The sequence below is a fragment of the Dermacentor variabilis genome, chromosome 4 (genome assembly GCF_050947875.1).
Source record: "Dermacentor variabilis isolate Ectoservices chromosome 4, ASM5094787v1, whole genome shotgun sequence".
In the NCBI taxonomy this organism is placed as follows: domain Eukaryota; kingdom Metazoa; phylum Arthropoda; class Arachnida; order Ixodida; family Ixodidae; genus Dermacentor; species Dermacentor variabilis.
Genome location: NC_134571.1, coordinates 38,052,104 through 38,071,001, shown reverse-complemented (window position 1 = coordinate 38,071,001; position 18,898 = coordinate 38,052,104). Strand labels below are relative to the sequence as shown.

Below are 18,898 nucleotides of genomic sequence, written 5' to 3'. Positions count from 1 at the left end.
TAAATAAGATGTTCGTGCTTTATGTTTCCCAGCTTAAACGAGCGCGAGTGAGATTTTGGGACCATAGCTTCAGGAGCGGCTTTACGTCACGCGTGCGCACTGTTGGCTAGGTAGCTTTCCATTCGTTGCCACATAAATTTCTCCGCGACTATACACGGGGACACAAACAAGCACGCAGACAAAAAACAAAAAGCTGGCGTTCCGTCCATGATAAAATTGCAGTTTGGCACAACAATGCTCAGACGGAACATTTAAATGCCCCGGATCAACTGCAGACTGGGATCAACTGCGTGTAAGACCGATTACCGTTGCACTCCCTCTAAAGCAACTCGACAAACACAATTCTCTTTTGAAAATTCGTAAAGCGCGTCGTGTGTTCGACATAATGAGGCACGCCGTAGTGGGGTACTCCGAAAATTTGGACCCCCTGGGGTTCTTTAACGTGCACCTAAATCTAAGCACACGGGTGTTTTCGCATTTCACCCCCATCGAAATGCGGCCGCCGCCGCCGGGAGTCGATCCCGCGACCTTGTGCTTAGCAGCTCAACACCATAGCCACTACGCAACCACGGCGGCTCGCATCGGGCATTTCGTTTCCTTTGATTCCTCAGTGACACGGAACTCGCTGAAAACGCCATCTGCTTCCTTAACTAAAAATTAATCTGGCGCCCTCCTCTACGGCGTCTCTCACGGGCCCAGTATTACGTACTGTAGGACATTAAACACAGTCACGCTGCCTTTACGCCAGCTCATGGCCATTCAGACCGCGCCAACCACACAAAGGCTACGACACGTTAAACCCTATGTCAGTCATTACTACTGCTAACGCACGGTAAAGCTCCGTTTCCCCATTGTCAGTGCGAAGACGTTCGTTCTTTCTAGCCGTCGATTCCTTTCGAAAGGGGTCTCGGCTGCAGCTATATCGTTTGTAGAGAAGCACGAGCGTGCGTCCTTCCTCCAGTCGTCCCAGTATCTGAAGAGCAGCGGGAGACAAAACGTGGGCACCTCCTCTCTCTCTCTCTCTCTCTCTGTCTCTCTCTCTCGTTCTCTTGCGCCCTCGGACAACGCAGAGTTGCTCGCCCAACTATATCGTTCTTTTTCTCCTTTTCTCTCTGCGCGCTCTATACGCGAACGCGTCTGCCGAACCCCGACTGGCACCTTCGGTGAGAGACTGCCTCCGGGGTGCTGCGCGCCCTGTCCACATAAAGTGCGGCAACCGACGTCGCCGGAGTGGCACACGGAAGCGTGACACGTTCCGCCGCGTCAGCTTCTGCCTCGCCCTTCGGAGGCATCTCCAGTATACACTGCACCCATTCCGAAGCTGCTAGCTTCCCCTCCCCCCCTTCGCATCTCTCTAGCGGCGGGTCGCTATAAAAACACCACTTCCTCCGCGCTTCCCGTTTTCGTTTCCCGGTTTGTCCCAATAAGCGCTTGCTGTGCGTCATTTCTTTGTCCTTTCTTTATCGCGTATCCGCGCTTTTCCGGCTCCGAATAAATTTCTCGGCATTGCCTAAATTGTTTCACTTTTCTCGTGTCCACGCGCAAGAAAGCAAGCCCCGGTGGATATCGGCGACCTCCTTTTCGCGTTTGTTTATGGGTGGCTATTTAGGGCGCGCACTCTTCGGTGCCGCCGCGTGTCAGGCGCGTCTTCTTTGAAAGTAAGCAGCATGCATGGCGCTTCCGGAATGCGTGAAGTAAGCTCCCGTTCCCTTACTAATGAAATTACAAAATACGACGTATATGATTGCATCGTTTCTTTTTTAATTCACAGGTATACATTGGAAGACATTAGGTAACTTTCTACGCAATAATGTAAGGGGTAAATGGCGTGTGGTCAACAAGCAAATTACAACGCTTTGCACTGATTTTCAGAGTAGTTCCGGAACAAGACTGGTCACGCGCATTAAGCACGCTCATCATCGCGTATACGTTGTTTTCCTGGCAGCGGCGGTTGAAGAGAGCTTTGATGGTGTCGGTTGTCTCCGAAGTAGTTGAGGTAGCGTCGCATGCTTCCGGCACAGTGTGCAAAGGATGTAGGTCTGCCCAGCTCTTCAGCCAGCATGCTGCTGGGAATAAAGCCAGACGAAGCTACCACAGTGCGGTGGTTTCTTCACCACAACTCAAAACTAACGTGGACCCTCTGCGGCCGCTGCAACGAAAATGATGTGATGAGGAATATTACGGACAAAAGCACGCAGGCTATGAAAGCCGAATTCACGTAGAGTACAATAGAATGAGAGCTTTCGTTGGGAAGTGACTGAACAGTAAAAGAAAAAACGTACATGTTTCCGGAGCATGGTTCTTCGGGGTGGAAAGATCCGTAGAACGCAATACAAAGACGTTTATTATGTTCATCGAGACGCCCGTCAACATGCATGCGTCTTGCTTCAGCAGGCCGGGAGGGGGGGGGGGGGGGGAGGTAACAATGCCCCGTATTTTCTTTCTCTGCAGCAACGGTTTTCACAAACGGCCCTCGCTTCAGTAGGCGGTTTGGACGCAACCACAGAGTTTCGCAAAGCATCGTCAAATTTGACTTGCGTGTACTACCTCTCTGTAGAACTGAAGCTGTCATTAAACTGTCCTTACAGAAAACTGTCGATAAGGAAAAGAAGGCGTCAGGTTCTATTTCCCTCAGTTTCAGGCACACAAAAACCTATACTGGTTGTACTAACTGGCCTGTAAACCTTTGCGTTCCTTAGATTCTTAGCCTCAGGCGCGCTAAACCTGAAACCGTGTGAAGATTGGAAATATTCGGTAAAAACGTCGCTTCTAAGATTTAACACAATGAATATATTTAGCATACATAAAGCTTTGGCTGAAAAAGCATGTTGGAAGACATAGTTCTGCCCTGGCTTCGGCGGGAACACAATAAAAGCGGAAGTATGATTTGGTTGTGTAAATGAGGCAAGGAAAGCAGCAAGGACATCGCGTATTCTTTTTCTTTTTCTTTCTTTTTTTTTGGGGGGAGGGGGGAGTCACAGCTCTCAGCAGAATATAATGAATCTTGCTGTGCTTTCAGAGACAAAAGAGAGAGAGAGAGAGAGAGAGAGAGAGAGAGAGAGACAGATGAAAGGGGAAGGCAGGGAGGTTAACCAGAGGGGAAGATCCGGTTTGCTACCCTACGCTGGGGAGAGAGGGGAGGGGGAGGTAAAGTGGTAACAAAGTAGAGATAAAGAAAGAACGGAGCGTAGACATACAATCACAGTCGGTCACTGTCGCCGCATACTGCCACCGCACAGCACAGCAGACAAGAAAATTCTTCCTGAGTAATAGAGGCAAAGATGATATAATTATTGAATTATGAATAGGACCCCGCATGCCAGTACAGATGAAGTGACTGATATATGAACTGTCACATACATACGTGAACTCGTAAGTACAAGCCGGAGCCCAGCCCGGGCCCGGGCGTACATGATTGAACCCAGCCTGGGCCCGGCCCGGGCCCGTGGTACCAAGCCCGAGCTCGCCCCGGGCTCGTAATACGAAGCCCGGATACGGCCCCTGTCCGGGCATTCATTACTAAGCTTAGCCAGGGCCCGCGTGTGAATGACCAGGCCCGGCCTGTAAGTAAAAAATATATATATATATCTTTTTACTTACAGAGTGTATCGCATGTGTGTCAGCCTCACCTTCTCGGGGTCTAATCAGCTGCATTGTATAAGCAATAAGCGACCGAAATCTTTGCTTCTCCCATGGGAACATCAGTGATCTCGCTCATTGCCTGCGCTGTTATTTTCCCGCTGGCGGGCCTGCATTTACCTCGATTCATAAGATTTGGTCCTGTGATGTCATTTAGCCTGCGACTACATGTGCATATATATACAAACTAGCGAATTCGCGAGCACACAGTATAAAATAAACGCACAAGTAGAAAGAGATGCCCCTTGCGTTAGCGCTATTATCGAGAGTTGTAATAGAGCATCGCAAAAGCGCTAACAGGTAAATGGTTTGAAAATCAATGCTCTGTGTAATTTATTTTTTTTCTTACGCGAAACAATGTTCGTTTTTGTGGAAAAGAAAGAAATTAGAACTTCATCTGTTTTTCCATTTTCTTTGTTAAGATATACTAATAGCCATCTCTTTCGGCGTGTCACTTAAGCTTGGCGCAGAATGCCTTGAACCGTACCAATGCATAATGTCCACGTGGGCTCGAAGGCATGACTTAGAGTCCTTAATGAGAGGGCCCGGCTTTACAATATACAAAAGCCGATAAACGTTACATCAGCGATAGGCACTCGCAATCAGTTCGACCACGAATTCGCCCAGTCAAATAGATGATTTGTGTGAGTTGGTAAACTTTTATAATGTGCTCATCTTCAAGCGTGAAAAGCATAATGCAATTAGCCCAACTTTAGGTGGTTCTCAAAGTGCTTGTTCTGCCTCCTCCATAGGTGACGCAGTGTATACATAAACATTATGCGCCAATAAGAAACGCAATTTTTTGACAAGATGACTGCGCGCTGACAGTGAAATGGTTTGTTGACTTGGTTTAAAAAACTCTCTCTCTCTCTCTCTCTCTCTCTCTCTCTCTCTCTCTCTCTCTCTCTCTCTCTCTCTCTCTCTAGCTGCATAGTCAACTGTTTGTTGAGACGCCACGTTTTTTGTTATTCCAGGTGTTGCTGGAAACTGGGACGATTGGTGGACTTACGAAGGCATCTCAGGTGAGTTTCCGTTTGTCGACAAACAAATGCGTCGCCTAACAAATAGTATTTTACACATAATAGTAAAAGTGGAGCAAGAGCACTCAACTTATTGAGCCCATAAGCCTCATTTACTATGCATCATTGCGAGAGAAGCAGGCTGAAAGACGGGGACTGTCGTCGCGTACATGTGGGAAAGGGAAAGGGGAGGGGGGCGGCAATTCAGAAGCTTGGCAACTACCGGAACTTCTGTTTAAGCAGCCACTCGCATTCCTTCCCTCGACTCTACAATCTTGCGATGTCACGTGTGATGCCACTGATCAGCCGCTTATCGTCTGAAAGTCACTGACCGAATTCGGAAAGCTTTTTGTTCGTGGGTGTTTGCCATTGCCGAGGCCTCCGTTAAGTAATACGCCCAGCAACGCAATTTCCTGACATCTGGTTTTACAAACAAAGAACCCTTTCTTGTGAATTCGCGCCCCGAATTTTGCCCCTGACACCTCATCTGTTCGCGCCCATCACCAGGACAACCTTCTTTTTCTCAACCATTTCTTGCGAAAGCTCGTTCGAGGTACCTGTATCTGTTTCATTAGGTTTTGTGCAGTTCTTGATTATGAAAAATTTATTCCTGCGCGTGTAATGATTGTAGTAGTGATTGGCGACTTTCTATCCTTCGCCTTACCAAACGTGCGGGTCCTTTCTTAGTCGCAGTATAACACGACGGTTATGATATAGACGGAGTAGATGAACGTCCAAAACCAACGCCTGGCATCTGGAATGCCTTAATGTTGGGCTGCCAGTTATTTTTACCGTCTGGATTTCTCCTTGAATGTGCACCTAAATCTAAGCACACTTGCATTTTATTGCATCCCGCGCCTGTTGAAGAACGCGGCGCGGCCATGAATCGAGCCGGCGACCTCGTGTACAGCACCATAACGCCATCACCACTGAGCCGTTGCAGTAGTTGGTAACAAGAACGCCAGGTGGTGTGGTCGACGTTTCATTGGAGCACAATATCTCTCTAGCACTCAATATATTTTGATATATTGTTATTTCTTCGGCTTCCGCGGTGTATCTTAGATCCAATCACTCAACTGGAGCGATGTATATGCCCCACAGCGTGCCGAATCAGCGTATGAGGAATTCCTGCAGATTTCCAGCATGTGTAACAAAAAAAAAACTTTCCTCTGCGAACGAAACGCAAGCGATCTTCGCATATTCGCAAACCATGTATCACGGATAACCTGTCTCGCAAAAAAAAATTGAAGAACATACTCTTTAATAAGTTCCTGAAGTCGCGTAATACAACTAGCATACACAAATTTAAACCTTACCGTAATAAGCTAACAAACGAGCTTCGGAAAGCTAAGACCTCCTGTTAACATGAATACTTCATGTCTTGTCAATATGAAAATCGCAAAACTTGCAAAAAACTAAACATTATGATAAATCGAGTGTCGTCCTCACATACAAGTACTGAGACTTTTAAAGACAGCATTGGTATTCCTAATTAAGTGCTGCCCGATTGTTTTATTGATTACTTTATCAGTGCAGCCGGCATAAGTGTAGCTAGAAATTCGAACCGGTACGTTCAGGTCAGATGCCTCGATAGTATATTTTTATATCCTACTAATGAATCTGAGTTAATTCACTTATCGTTCGAGCTACGTAACACTACGTCGTGTGGCATTGATGGTATACAGATGACACCTGTAAAATACGTCTCAGACATTATCGCACCTGTTTTAGTATACGTTTAGAGCCTCTGTCTGGTACCTGGAGTGTTACCCGCCAAAATGCAGACTGCTAAAGTACTTTTCTGTTTAAAAAGGGTAATAAAACTGATATATCTAATCACAGACCTATCTCTAACTTCCAACATATTCAAAGGGACTTGAGAAAACAATATTTCAGCGTCTTTCAAATTTCTTAGAAAAACACAGCCTGTTAACTGACTGTCAGTATGCTTTTCGAAGAGGAAGGTCCACTCAGGTTACCTTACTAGAACAAAAAAGAATTGATATTGAGAAACTTTGAATTAAAATTGCTCTCGCTTGGGGTTATAATCGACTTCAGCTAAGCGGTTGACTTTATTAATCATGAACTTTTACTAAAGAATCTGGAGTACTACGGTATTCGTGGCTCTACGTGTAGGTACAGTCAAATCTTATTTAAAGCAGTGGAGTCAACTTGTTGAAATAAACGGCTTCTGCTCCCAGATCAAGCAAGTAAAAACTCGAGTTCCCAGAGGGAGCATACTGGGCCCCCTTCTTTTCAATGTATATGTAAATGATCTTGTTCTTGTGGATAGCAAACCAAAACATATCATCTACGCAGATGATACTACCGTGCTCTTTTCGTCAAACAATATTGTAAACCTAATTTCGACTGCAAATACTGTCCTTGCTAAAATACATAGATGGTCACAGATAATGGCTTAAAAGTTAACACTGACAAAACCAAAGCTATTTTATTTCAAGCCAAGAATAAACGTGTGAACTTAGAGACTGACATTTTAATAGGCTCTTCAAGCATTGAGCTTGTCCGGGCTGCGAAAACGTTAGCTGTGTTTTTGATAGCCATATATCATGGGTTGAGCACGTATACTTCCTTGCTGGAAAACTTGCGCAAGTCGCTGGAATATTGTTTAGTTTATAACCACTGCCACGCAAAGTCAAACTTCTCTTATACAATGCTCTCTTCCTGACGTCTTCTCTTACGAGCGGTTGCGTAACAATTGCTTTTGTGAATGCGGGCCTTGGTTATTACCGGTTAAATCGCCTAGTTGAGCAACACACACACACTTGTCTATACTTCATATGAGAAAGATAAATGCGGTTCTTGCGGAAGTTGTAGCCTTTCTTATAATTGTAGGCTCGTTTACGCATGAAGTATTTATGGTCCTATGCAGGAGGATGTTTCGAAAAGTTGACCTACTCATTCCGCCAGCATGGCGAGACTCGCTTTGGGCCACGCTTGTTAAGACTCTACAGAACCATGGAGCCAACGAAGCAGGAAGGCACCGAGTCGAGGAGGGGGGGATGACCGCCGCCCTCGCTCTCGATGAGGAGGAGACGTGGCGTTGGTTGCCGGAAGCTTTTCGCCTGCAAATTAAAGGGTTCGCGGTTCTTTCATCCGACCAAGCGGGACGACGATGCGCCTGCAGCTCAGCGGTGCACTGTATCCCAGGGGAGCGGAAGTCACTGGTATGCTACGGAGTTCGCACAGTGGATCAGATTCAGCAGAAGACGAATGCACGCAACAGAAAACGACCTCGGGGCGGTGGTCGTGCCTACAATCAGCGCTTGTTGTGTCTACCAGCCGCGGTAGCTTATATGGCGGCTATGACGTTGCGCTGTTCAGCTAGAGGCTGCGGGTTCAAACGCTGCGTTCCAACGCGGCCGCGGTGGCCGCGTTTCTGTGGTAGCGAAATGCACAAACGCTCGTGTACTTAGGTTTAGGTGCACGTTAAAGAACCCCAGGCGTAGTCAATATTCATGCGGAGTCCTTCAACTACGGCGTGCACTGCATAATCAGATCGAGGTTTGGGCAACGTAAAAGCCCGGAATTTATTTAGCTGTAAGTTTAACAAATACCTGGTCAGTCAGCAGAGACGTGGACAAGCAAAATATCGGTCCAAATATTTCTTGTTAATTCGGACAGTAGCGCTCACAGCAGACGTCACGGTGAAGCGCCGTGCCTGTCATCCCAAAGTTCAAGCGTGTCACTAAGTTCCCACTCGGCCCCCTCCCCCTATCCTCTTCTTTCGCTTCGCTCTTACGTTTTGCTTTTTGCCAGCAGCTATAAAAGATGTACGGTGGTTTTACAAGTGCCAGACAGGCGAAGTGCTCAGCAGACTTGCGACGATGCAATGCCAATTGAGTCGCGCACGAATGGGACCAAGCAACCTGAGGCTTCCAGTAAGAATCTTGTCCAGACACTTCCAGCATACAGACAGAACAGCTCGCAAAGGGAAGACGAATAAAGAAAGAAAGCAAGACAAGGGCGAACGGGAGACACGTTTGTGTCGCGGAATAGCAGCGCGAGCACTCCGTATGAAACAAATATCGTTGTGAATGCCGAACGACGGCGTCACATGATCGTGATTTGGATACATACGTGGACCCGCCTCTCTTTCCGCGCCAAGCGACAGACAAACGAAGTCACGCCTGTGTGGGACGACGCAGTGCGAAAGCAGGCGTGCACAAACATGCGTGAGTACAAGTGTATACTGACAAGGCGCCTCGCGAAAGAAGAACGAACGTGAACCTGACAAGCGGCAGGAAGGCGAGCGGGAGATTCGCTCGCACCCGGCGCGGTAATGCAGTAGAATGAGACAGGGCGGCAAAAGGTTGCGCGCACACGCAGCACGAGCAGGAACAACAATTATCGCACTGAGAACTCGCCTCCTAGCGGTGGGGTGAAGTTTGGTGAACACGAACAAGGCGACGCCGGCGCCGCGAATGTGGCCGAAGAGCGTCGCTAACGACGATTGTTCTAAGAGGCGCGACGCTTAAAGATGAAACCCAGTAAGAAAGGTCGACGTAGACGTATGGCCACTGCTGCACGTGCAATGAAGCTCGCCACCTCACTGACACCCAGCGGACCCGACACTGCGATGTTCCTCGGTTGCCAGAAAAAAACGAGGGATAACGCTAGAGCGTGCATTGGTGTGATGGTGCTCAAGACCGAAGACGCTATCTTAACGCCATCGTCTCACGTTTGTCTACAGCGGACGAGACTGATCATCCATTAGGCGTTTTTCTGCGCCAATGCTGTTTTTCTCTCTTTCCTTCCTTCTTTTCTTCTTTCTCTTTCTTTTTTCTTTTTGAGAACAGACGTTATTGGATTCCGTACTGGGCAAAACGTAAGGAGAAATCAAATTCACTTTCTCGTGTTCAGAGAGAGAACCTGTCAAAGCGGTTAATACAGCGGAACATGTTCTGATTGAAATTATGTGGCTGTTCCCGAAACTTTCCTCTCTCCCTTACCTCGTCCTTCTCCGTCTCGAACACACGCTGATATATTGACAAAAGAACTCATAGTCGGACGAGAGGTGGAAAGATTGGTCGGGGAAGCGTGCCTCTGACCTGCTACTTTACACTAGGGTAACTGAGAGGCATGGGCAGACAGAGAAGAGTATAGTAGGTTGATTAATGACGACGAAATAATACAGCGAGCTTTGCAACAGCTGTCTGGTGTCGTACATGCGCATGACCCCGACAAATGTGCCAGAGAAAACGCGCACTATATGGACAAAAATTACACATGCTCTATGTAAAACAGCTGTATATAAAGCTGTGGCTATAACACGAACTATCGACATGTTATCTACGAAAGCATTAGGGCCACGATTACACACACACCCACACAACCACACACACACACACACACACACACACACACACACACACACACACACACACACACACACACACACACACACACACACACACACACACACACACACACACACACACACACACACACACACACACACACACACAAACGCGCGCGCGCACGCACGCACACACTACGTATATATGCATATATTATATACATGCAACTACACATATAAAAGTATGTATTTACACGAAGTTGTACGTACGCAAACGTTAGTGAATAGGAGGAAAGTGGTACGGATGGCAAATTGCAATATCCAATGTGTTAATTGCGATTAAGCGGTAGAAGGGGGGTTGGGAGGGTCATGTAAGCGTAGAGCAGGTAACCAGCCTTCTGTTATATAGTCACGAAATCAGTGCCGAACGAGTACCGCGTAGAATTAGGAGGCGTGATGAAATTAGGAAATTTGCAGGCAGAGGACGGAGATATCTGACGCGAGACACGGGTAGTCGGATAACGCCTGTAGCACAAGAAACACAAAACCGGCCCAGTGAAGTCTCAAGTGCGCCAGCTGCGAGCTTGCGTTATGGAAGCGCAGATGGCCCGCATATATTGCAGTATGTATCAATTATTTTTCTTTCCGCGGCACACTTAGGTTTGTTGGCTGCCCCGTAACCCTTACATTTATTTCTTCTTTTTAACGATGCATTGCCGTAGAATGGATAGTGAGGGCGCTTCTTACCGACGTATACAATTCAGCGCTGTTGAACGCTGACGTGCGCTAAAGTTACCTTTCATTTCTGGCACATTCTCACGCATACTACAAGCCATGCTTGCATGATCGTAGCAAGGTACCAACGCTTCAGTGAACACCCGCACGTCTAGGAAGTTAGTGTTGAAATAACTTAAACAAGCACGAATTGCCAAAATGCACAAAGAAAGAAAGAAAGAAAGAAAGAAAGAAAGAAAGAAAGAAAGAAAGAAAGAAAGAAAGAAAAAAAGAAAAAAAGAAAGGAAGAAAGAAAGACGTCTTTGCATTTCAAGTCCACTAGAAGACCATCGTTCACAACGTTTATCAGTTATACACCGAAATGCCAAGTTGCTTATGCCGATTTTTGTTTGCGTTTCGGCGTGTGATATGTTTATTTGCTTCTCTGCGGCCGATCCGCAGCGCTAAGGTTAAACGAATCGCATTACGACAAATTCAGCGTCTCATGTATACCGTGGGAAGATGGCAGCAGGTCATGCGTGGCACGCCGTGAACACGGTAAAAAAAACTTACCGCGTTCACGCTTCAAAGGATTACACGCCAACCAGCTCATGATCTCTGAGCGATGCAAGAGACGCTGGCACGAGTTCCAACACGTTATTGTCTCTCAGTAAAAAGCGAGACAATCGGTAAAGCGCAGAAAAAAAATGAATTAGCAGACTTCAGCGATTCTTTCGGCTTTGAACTCATTTACTATGACGACAGAAGGCTCGATCGCTATGGACAAAGCCGTCTTCTCAAGAACAACTTCCTTCCGATGCACACAACTATTATAACACAACGTCACTTTTGTCCGCTTCAGGTACCGCCTGATGGAGCCTCCGAAATACACGCACAAGGACCATACCAATCTCAGAGTCTGCGTGGCGCACAAAGCTCCACACAAATTTCCAAGCTCCAAAGCTGCGCGAATCGACCATCAGCGGTCGAGGATGCATGTCTACGACTACCACAGTTCCCCACAGCATTAATTCTCGCTCAGTGAACACGCATTTTCTATAAGCATTCACACGTAATTTGAGGACCTTGTTGAACGCGTTTACATATTTTTTAGGGGAAGGGGGAAGGAGGGGGAGACAAATTACGCGTAGGAAATCACATTAAGTCTTGTTAGGGAATATTAACTAGGCTCTTGAACAGCTGGTACAGTAACCATGTAAATAAAGATGTACTACCTGGTCAAACGCCAAGGAGTAGCCGGCGCCGTATTTGTCCGCCAACATTTCCTTCTATCATGTCAATCAAAAAATTACAAAGCTAAACATACATGTCTTTTTTTTCTGCAAGGCCGTTACATATTAATTGATTTGTATGTTATTCACAATCGAGCATCTGTAAGAAACGCGACGTTGCGCGCCGGAATTGATGCTGCTGGTATCAGGTTCTGTCACGAGCAATCGATTTCCCCAAATCTGGTTGACCGGAAAGCTTGTTTCTTTTTAATAATTTCATCTGAATTGGCAGCCATATGATGTGGCTTTACGCAGATAGGCCACTACAAATACCATGCCAGACTTCACGTTCGTTGTTATGACAGCGATTCTCGTCTCTAGTGCATCACCATCACCTCTAGGGCCCGTGTACCTCATTGAGATCTTTTTCACACCCTTTGGAATTTAAGGAACACTTCTCGAGAAACGGTGCTTACACTGCTTCACTATACTGCTTTAAACCAATAGCGTAGTCAGAGCTACCGTCAGCCAATTAATAACAATAAAAAATGCGATCGTGCGAACGCAATTTGCCTCAGCTCAGTCTGGAAAACGGTCACGTGCCTTAGAGCCCGCTTCGTAGCTTCCACTGACTGTTTCGGCTTTTTCAAAATCTTCCGAAATAGCGGATTCAGAGTGAGCCCACGCTATCAACGCCCCCCTGCTTACTACATGAAAACTCAAGCCGAGTTCAGTTTCTCAGCGCGCGTCAATGTTGCTACCACCATCTCTCCAATGCGCCAAACCTGCTTGCGTCACTTATTTCTACAGCTCCGCCTGGTGAAACGAAGCACAGTCGAGAGATCGCAACGTGTGTGTCTCGTTCGTGTGGCAAGGGGCAGCCGGCCGCTCCACGCGGTCACTCATCGACGAGAGAAACGCTCCGCTCCGTCGGCCACGAGTGCCGGGGACGTCGTGGAGCGCATGAAAAATGCACGCGCTCCGAGGTGGGGGAAAGAAGGACCCCCCCCCCCTCGCCCGCCCGAAGACCAGAGCACAGCGCCCATAATCCGATAATGGGGGCGGCCCGCTGCTGCTCCGAAATGAAAAAAATGGGCGGACCCAAATTGCAGGCCGCCGCCACGTTGATTAAGCGCCGCCGGCCGCCCCGCACGCCATGAGAGAAAACCCCCACGGCTTCTTCCTGCACCCCCCCTCCTAGCGAGCGAGGGAGCGAACGACTTCGGCGTGCGCGAGAATCTTGCCCCCCCCCCCCCCCCCCCGTTGCCTCCGATCCTCGCGACGACGTCTCCATCGTAGGGGCCGAGAAGGGGGAGGGGGCTCCCGCAGCCGACCGCGCGGACGCCACGTGATATAGCTGGCAGAGTGAGTACAGACTTCTCCTTGCGTCACGGGGTTCTGAAAACTCGGCAGGCGGCCTTTGACCCGCTTCTGCTGCAAACGACATCGAAATCGGCGATAATAGAGGCGTCCATCGTTCGCCGAACTTGGCGACGTCCCGCTTCAACCGCGGATGATCTCAAACGCAGCGGGGCCAGTCGAGCGAATTTGCAGACCGCCACTTTTGTATGATTCTTCGGCGGTATCGAAGAGCAAGAATCCCCCGACAGCCCGTAAACAAACAGACAGTACTTTCTGGACTCTCTAGATCTCAAAATTCATGTTCTTGAAAAGGTTATACAGGTGTACGAAAAAAGGCAAACAATCAACCATATAGAGTCACGAGCTCGTTCACGCACGCGCAGCTTATTGCCTCTAACTTGGGGTGAAGCTGACCTCGACAGTTAACTGAAAGCCGCGGCCTTCTTGACACCGTTGACACACCTTTCGTACTGGACACACCTTTTGTGTTCAGGGTTCGAATCCCACCCACTTCCTTTTCTAGCCTATGTCCCGATGTCCGAAGATTACGAGACACACCGAGTCCACGCACACCTTCAGTGGTGGCACTAATGTGTCGTCTAGCTACATGTGAAGCCCAGCTATAGGATGTGATTGGTAGGTAACAGCATACTAGCAGTTTAGTCCAATTGAGGCAATATGCAAATGCAGCTGTTATGAGATTTCCGTAACAAAACCAAGCCCCGGGCGGTCCATATTAGATACTCAGGCGCCGTGGGCACGGCTTTGAATTAATTAACAAGTAATTGGAGCCGTAGGCGTTCATGTACCCAAATGTAGCTTCGCGCTAGAAGTGCCTATAAGGAAAGACTAAAACAGGCGCCATTTAAGAGAGCAGAGGGAAGCCCTCTGGAAATTTACATCACGCGCTCTTACATAGCAGCATTCGTGCTTTACTTGGACTAACTACGCTTGCACCTAAATACGCCGTCCATACGATTACAATTTCGATGTACTGTTTAGCGATTGGCGTTAGCAGTGGTTAAGTAAGAACCGCCGTTAAGCTTACCTGCAGTCAAGACCGGTAGTGTAACAAACGTATTAATGATCTTTACTTAGACACATCAAAACCTTTTGATACGGTTGACCATTCGATATTACTACAGAAAATAGACACTTATGGTTTAAGAGGGAAAATTTATGATTTAATTGCGAGTTACTTTTCTGGTCGAGAGCAATGTTGTTACCAGAGACTATATCTCCGCTCCTCAAAAAATCGCGCTTGGTGTGCCATTTTTTGTACTGTACTCGGGCCCCTCCTTTTTTCTATATACATCAATGACTTTCCATTGTTTCTGAACTATTCTGAAGCTCTTATATACGCTGATGACACTACGCTATTTTTTACAGGAGATACATTAGAGGATCTGGAGGGCAAAATTAACGAGGAACTTGGTAAAATTTCGCAGTAGTTCGTAAACAATCGGCTCACACTTAACACCGAGAAAACAAAGTATACTTTATTTCACTCAAGAAGAAAGAATATTAGCTGTGATAATTTATTTTTAACCTTAAACGGTACGTATTTGCTTAATGTCCTTCACACCAAGTACTTGGGTGTAGTCCTTGAATCGGACATGCATTGGAATCAACAAATTCAAAATGTTTGCTCTAAATTAGCTTATGGCCGTCATGTTTTATTAAGGGCGAGGGAATGTTTTCGTGCACCAATTTTACGCATATTGTACTTCGCGTTTGGCCATAGTCATTTACGTTACTGCCTAGAGACATGGGGCGGTACTTATAAAACGTATTTAGAATCAATCTTACGCTTGCAGAAACGTGCCGTTCGTACCATAACCTTCGCAAAGAGAACCGACCCTAGTCGACCACTCTTTCAAGAACTGCAAATATTCCGGTATCAGTTGCATACAATACAAACTAAAGATAGCTCAAATAATAAACACATTAATAAGAACTAATGATCCATTTCCTCTTACACTGTTTAGATCACCGCTGAGACAAACAAGAGCTGCCGCTAATAATAGATTTAACCTACCGCCTTGTCATAACACTTACGGTCGAAGGCTATTAGAGTACAATGGTGCTCAGATATGGAATGAGATTCCCGATGACATCAAACTCAAACATAATTTTTCGGCCTTATTGAAAAACATTTTCTTGTCTGTCCAGAACTGTGGGACTAAATACCTTTGTCTTTGGTTTTTATATTCATAAACCTTTTTTTTGTTTTTCAGAATATGTATGCACTTTACATATTTGCAATACCGTTATTTTAGTATCTCACGTCTTTTTGTACATGTAGTTTGAATGTCTGCCATTTCTTTAGTGAATATCTTGTATTTGGGCATTTCACTAGCCGAGCTGGCTATGGGTTCAATCATGTTTTGTTGTATTGGTTTCATAAAATAAAATGATTTTGAAGATGAAAAAAAACTGATAAGATTTATGGCTGCCACCAGCGAATATATATAGTGATTCAGGAGAGGAAAGAAATTGCTATTTTATGCTACCCGTAAGGGAGCACGGATAAGCATAGAATGACACTTTAACTCTCTTTGGCGAAATGACACGCTTTGGCAGCACCCTTTGGCGACATTCTTTTACGAATGATCATCGGCACACATTTTTTAACTGACATGCAATGTCCATCTCAACACCGTCGAGTGAAGCCCTCATGCCTTAAACAGGGCAGCGCTTGGCCGCATAAGATCCAATGCGTATAATCGGCAGTGTCAACATAACTGTAATCATCACCATCGTTGGCGATGCGGCGCACTTTTCTGTTGTTTATTCGCCTTTCGAAGATGATCATCGAACTTCTGTGCGTGAACTGAAAAAGTGGAGTGTGCCCTCAGATACCACTGGACAGGTGATGTTCTCTCTTGATTCAAAGGACGTGGCGACATCTGTGCTGTCAAATTTAAGGTGAAGAGCCACGAAAAGAGCCGTCCTCCTCTCCACCATGCCGACTGGTCCCGGTAGTCGTAAAGTAGATTGCCCGATATCGGCGACGGTTAGTAAAAAAATGGACCCCTTTAATACAGTTATTACAAAACGGTATCGTCCTTGTGGCGCTGGCCCTGCTTTGAAGATGAACATCCACTAAGTTTTGAGATGCCACTGGCATTCTTTGTTAATGGTTCCTATAGAAGGAGGACAATGCGCGGCTCACGCAGAACAAATGCCGATTACACGCTCGGCTAACTTATACAGCAGCCCATGTTCTTCAGCATAGCAACAAGCTGACAAGACAGCGTCGTGACCACCACAGGCAGTGGGTTAAGATACAGCAACGCGCTCGTGGTGCTTGTCATCTCTTGAAACCCATGGCGATGGAGGCACGAGAGTCGATTCCGCGCGATGAGTGAGGAACTGAAATCAAAACGCTCACGAGCTCGCAGCAACATGCCCGGACGTGTAATTTGAGCCATATGTAGGCCTACATGAGGCAATACTTCCTCGTAATTGCACGCTCTCAAGACATGGCGCGTTGATCGCGAAAAGGAGACGTCGGCTGATCGAGGAAAGGATACGATATAGTTGCGTCACTTCTGCCGGCAACGGCCCTTTGGCTGCATTTCGACCGCACAGCTTCCTGTCGCATGAGCCTATCTCCAATTGTATTTATTAATAAATAAAAAAGAAACTCTGCCCTGACACGGCAGTGAACGCGACAGGCATAAACTGAATGAACCGAATGCTTGCAGAAAACATAAGCCAAAAACGCTGACCAGGCTTCGTAGCGCCACATGATCGAGAGCCCGTGGTCATGAAGATTTTCGAGCATTGCAATCTTGTCAACTCGGTACTTTACGTGCTTCGCAAACAAAAACGAAGGAATATTGCAGTTTGGTTAATTTTGTGAAACAGTGGCACGATAGCTGATGCAATGTTATGCGTGCGGAACCTTGTACTGCATCACGCGGCATCGGTTTGAGTAAACGTTCAGCGGGAGCACGCGAGCAGCCATGGGCAGTGGAGTCCTGGAATGAGTACACCACCCACTCGACCTCAAGAGCAACCACCTCGATGGTCCGAATAAATGTTTCTCTCTCTCTCTCTCTCTCTCTCTCTCTCTCTCGAGAAGAAGAAGAAGAAGAAGAAGAAGAAGAAGAAGAAGAAGAAGAAGGCTGTAGTCGGTGACGCCTCAAGTCCGAGTGTGTTTCGATTGTTTAGGTTGCGCTCCCCGGTGGTTGAGAACAGGAGAGGCTCGGTACGTCTCACTTCCGCCTCTGTTGTGTCCTGCCGTTCGTTTCTTCCACGAGCTTCGTTTATACTCTTTCACCTCGACGCTGATAAGCCGCAAAGTGCGACGCCAACCATTCATTTTAATGATCGCTCAAAAGGCCACGCACAGTAATGTTCAGAAGCAGTATATTTTGTTGCAGCGTCGGTGAAGTGGGTCAGAGGATTGGAAATTTATGGGTCTGGATTTCTAGACCTTGTGCGGCACTGTAACTTTCTTTCTTTTTTTCTTTTTCGTCTTCTGACAAAACACCTCGGGATTCCAGCGGCGTACACCGGCCGCATTGGCGGATATCAAAACGACTAGAGTAGTAAGACCTTAGCAGCTATGTTGCTGTAGAAAACACAGATATAGAGAGGGAGATAGAGAGAGAAGCGGGAGCACTCATAATGTCGCTGAAGAGAATAAAGTTAAGGGAGACTCTGCCTCACACAAGAATTAGGAAGTTGCTTTTGAGCTAGCTTTAAACGATTTCTGGTCGGCTTCCTATGCTACACTATGGTAAATTGATGAGCGAGCCCTAAACTATTAGATTATTTGGCAGAATAATAACACCTCTGCCCCGCCAGGACCTGTGGTGGCGGGCATCTGAACTCTAACTTTGAACTAATGCGTTTACACTGGCACTGAGGCACAACCACGGCGGTAAGCGAGTGACACCCTGCACTTATCGCTGGCCGCAGAAGTGGCTGTTTCAAAGAGGAGCTCTCCTTTGGTGCTTCTTTATTGCTTTCAGCAGGTACGCCTAAGCCTATTGGCCGCCGGTGGTGTGCTTGCATCTATTACCTGTCTATGTAAGTAATTATTTTCATCCTTTCCCTCGACTTTTCTCTTCAATATTTCGACCTGTTATGCTTGTGTTCTGTCGTGTAAACTTTTTCTGTATTGGCGCCAGTTTGCCCCACGGCATAAAGTAAATAAATAGTTGAACGTCTGTTTCCTGGATGAAGTACAGCAGCGGCATGTCCAAAGGTCCATGCGTCCAGCGCATTAGGTCAGGTAGCCGACCTGGGTGGTAGCCAAAGCCGCGCAGGTGGCGGGTGCGGGCCTCGTGAAGGCCAGGACAGGTCACCAGGAGGCGATCCAGTGTTGCCTCTGTGGCTTGGGCAGTGCAGAAGGGGCCGACCAGTAAGGGAGGCTGAACACCGGACGTACGTCAAAGTAGGCCGGATGCCAGGAGTCAAGGCGGCAACCATGCCAATATCCTCCTGAGCGCAACCTCCTCTCTGCGAGTTAAGCCGCCGGGAAGGTCCGATCCACGCGGAGGGAGGAGTGCACGTGTGGAGCGTCGGAGTTATTCTTTGTGAAGGACCGAGCTGTCCTTCGGGGACAGACGAAGCATAATGCAGCGGGTTTCTTGGAC

At 47.1% G+C, this 18,898-nt stretch overlaps 1 protein-coding gene across 1 annotated transcript in view; it reads left to right on the top strand.

The window, feature by feature from the left end:
• The window catches only part of LOC142578955 (carbonic anhydrase-related protein 10-like), a 102,310-nt gene that overhangs the window by 32,525 nt on the left and 50,887 nt on the right, over positions 1–18,898 (top strand). The window contains exon 2 of the mRNA XM_075688694.1: positions 4,614–4,661. Within this exon, the coding sequence (XP_075544809.1) occupies positions 4,614–4,661 (48 nt within the window). The remainder of the gene's footprint in view (positions 1–4,613; positions 4,662–18,898) is intronic.